At 36.1% G+C, this 2,956-nt stretch overlaps 1 protein-coding gene across 2 annotated transcripts; it reads right to left on the bottom strand.

The window, feature by feature from the left end:
- Window positions 1–231: 231 nt before the first annotated feature.
- LOC114370288 (LOB domain-containing protein 1-like) lies at window positions 232–2,248 on the bottom strand. 2 transcript variants are annotated; one of them, XR_003657813.1, is made up of 3 exons: window positions 1,802–2,248; window positions 633–1,013; window positions 232–570 (listed from the first exon to the last, which is right to left on the bottom strand). XR_003657813.1 is itself a non-coding variant. In XM_028327591.1 (2 exons), the coding sequence occupies exons 1-2, from the start codon at window positions 2,144–2,146 to the stop codon at window positions 690–692; spliced, it is 669 nt and encodes a 222-aa protein (XP_028183392.1). In that variant the 5' UTR covers window positions 2,147–2,248; the 3' UTR covers window positions 486–689. The 2 variants fall into 2 exon arrangements, 1 of the variants encoding a protein (XP_028183392.1); XM_028327591.1 differs by having other exon boundaries at window positions 486–1,013.
- Window positions 2,249–2,956: the final 708 nt, after the last annotated feature.

A 2,956-nucleotide genomic window follows, 5' to 3' on the forward strand; every position in this document is an offset into this window, starting at 1 on the left:
AGATACGAATTAGAGTAAAATTTTAAACACAAAAAAATGAATATAATTTTTAAAAAACATTATGAGAAGTATATAGGAGTCTTAAAATGATTACGTTAGAAGAAGCATCTTAAAGGTGCTATGGTATTGCAAGCAGAAAGCTAAAATTGTAGTTTGGATGTTACTATTATAGCTAGGAAAGACACTTTGATACTGTCCACGGTTGGTGTGACACGAAAAGCTCAATTTTTTTTATTAATTTTAAAATTAAAAAAAAAAGGAAAAAGAAAAATTAGGAGGTCCAAACAAACAGTGGCAAATTTGGTTTAAGCCTGTGTCAAGACTGACTCAATCTAAAACACCTATCTCTCTCTCTTTTTCTTCTCTTCTATTCCTCTTTTCTCTCTTGAGTCATTATATTGGAGAAGACCGCCATCAATTATGTTTTTCTTCTTCTTCTTTTCTTTTTTCTTTTTGTCAAAGGTTTGGCTTATGAAATGACAAAATGAGGTAGCAAGCACATCTACCATATAACTAATTAGATGACTTTTATTGAAATTGGATTCCCCGAGTATAATTTTCATTATCTCTTTCTCCACTTATTGGGAGCTTGAAAGTTTTACCAGTTACTATAGAATAAAATTAATCTCTCTCTCTCTAATTAATGCAAATATCTAAGATACATGAATAACATTTTTCATTAATTTCCATCATGTCCAAAGAGGCTCCCAAGCAGTCCCAAAACTGTTGTCCTCTATGAAGCAGCTCATATCAACGTGAGTTTGAGGCTGAAGCACGTGCTGCTCCTGTGATTGACTCATTTCCATGCAAATAAGCGCCACTAAATTGGCTTGTTGGCACTGCATGTTCACTACCTCAGCTTGTGCTTTGGCCAGCTGTGCTTGTAGCTCACTAACTTGCTTTTGAAGTTGGCATATTGCACCAGCACACCCATAAACTGGGTCTCTGATCCTAGCATTTGCCTCATAAACCATGCTGCTCACAGCATCTTCTCTCTGGGATTCTGGCAGTTCCTGAAAATCAATGCAATTTCATTGTTGTTAACATAAATTAAACCCTTGGTAATTTAAATTGGACAAATTTAGAAAATTGGTGCTATGCTGGTCATAATGGGTAGTACAGCACCAATTTAACCAAAATTAATAAAGATAATTTCCAAATGTGGGCACCTAAATTTTGAGCATTATCTTATATAGTGGTAACCCAAGTTTTAAATTAGGGTTGCAGTTGCTATTGTAGTTTTGCCACAAACTTATAATCTTTGACATTGTGAGAAAGTGTGAACAGATATAATCGCAATTACGATTATTGAGAGAGAAAAAAAACTATGATATTGTGGCTGAAATTGTGGTTGCAGAACGTTTTGTTTAACCTTGGTGGTCAGAATGGGGAGTTCCAAGGAAGATAGAAAAGAAAAGATACATAAGTAGTAGTATGCAACACGTTTGACTTGGGCATTCTTTTCCCAAAAAGATGGAAAAGAAAGTAGTGGTAGCTAGTGTTGAAAGAAGAGAGAATCATGCATAGCTTTGATGTGTTAGGAAGTTAGAAAACAACAACCCATCAGGCCCATCAATTAGGTATGCCCCCTTGCTAGCTTTCCCTCCCACTTTTGACCAAAACCCATTATTTTGTTTCTCTAAAATGATCAGAGTCAATTCAACCCATTCTTTTGTTGCCTTTCAAGAAAAAATGCCATGCCATGAAGTGTGAACTGGTCACACACAAAGCAACAACAATTAAAAACAACAACAACAACAACAATAATAATAATAATTGGTTTAAATGCATGCTATGGTACCTGCAAGAACTTGATGATGTTGCTGGCTCCAAAGACTCTATGAGCAATGGTGAACTTGAGAGGATCAGTGGGAGGGAAATATGGAGCCAACACACACTTCTCCACACACCTACGGCGGAGGATCTTGCAGGCAGCACAAGGGCTAACCACCACCGGTGGCAGCGGCGGCGGCGGAGACGGTGGAGCAGCAGAGGGAGAGCCCTGAGAGGGTGAAGGGAAAGGAGTGGGAGATTGTGAAGGAGGTGAAGAAGATGAAGATGGAGGAGAGTTTGACAGCATAGTGGGAACATGGATTGGGATTGGTGGAGAAGGTGTTGATGTTGTGGTTTTCACTTTGTACTCCATTGTGTCTTGTGAGAAACAGAGGAAAACAGAGCAAATAAGATTAATGAGTATTCAATAGGACTTTTTTTGGTTTCTTACATAGGATAAAGCTAGAGGGTGAGTTTGGCTATATATATAGAGCCAACAAAAGGAAGGGGACAGAGAAGTGTGACTTCATTCCTACGTATGACGATGTATTTTTTATAAAGCCGTATAGAATGACCTGCTTGAGAAAAAAAGGGGTTTCATTATGAAAACATTTGTCAAGTAAAGTTACATCATGTTACATTTAATAAGTTGATTTAAACAATGTTGTTAATTTTATGTCATTTTTTAAATACTATGATTATTGATTTGGTGTGAAAGAATATATAACAGTGTGTAAAACGGGTTTTGTATTGCTGTTAATCATTGCACGGTCAAGCAATGGTCAACGAACTTACCGTGTGTGCCAGTTTTTGGGTGCTGGGGGAGTGAGTGGGTAATTAGGAGAAACCGAAAACATATTTTTTATGTGATTTTTTCAACAAAATTGTTTTGATATCAAACGTGATTATTTAAATAATATTTAACAAAAGGAATAATACAGTTCAGCATGCAATTAGAATGTAGTGTATGAATTATGAAATGATACTAGCGGACAAATTATCCGTTGTTTTCTTTTAACGCGGAAATGTGAGAATAATAAATGAACAATTAATGTTTATAAGGTGAAATTAGGAATAGCTGGGGAGAAATTAAGAAGAAGAAAAAAAATTCGTTAAGAAAGTGATAACAGTAACAAGGAGCTCAGATAATTTTTGTAAGAAGTAATTAGTCGTCATTACCCTA

Source organism: Glycine soja, chromosome 10, assembly GCF_004193775.1.
Source record: "Glycine soja cultivar W05 chromosome 10, ASM419377v2, whole genome shotgun sequence".
Lineage (NCBI taxonomy): Eukaryota > Viridiplantae > Streptophyta > Magnoliopsida > Fabales > Fabaceae > Glycine > Glycine soja.

Excerpts from the sequence above, each read along its gene's own strand:
- LOC114370288 (XM_028327591.1), bottom strand. The coding sequence starts at position 2,146 with ATGGAGTACAAAGTGAAAACCACAACATCAACACCTTCTCCACCAATC. Across the intron at positions 1,014-1,801 it reads ACATCATCAAGTTCTTGCAG|GAACTGCCAGAATCCCAGAG; the intron begins GTACCATAGCAT and ends ATTGATTTTCAG.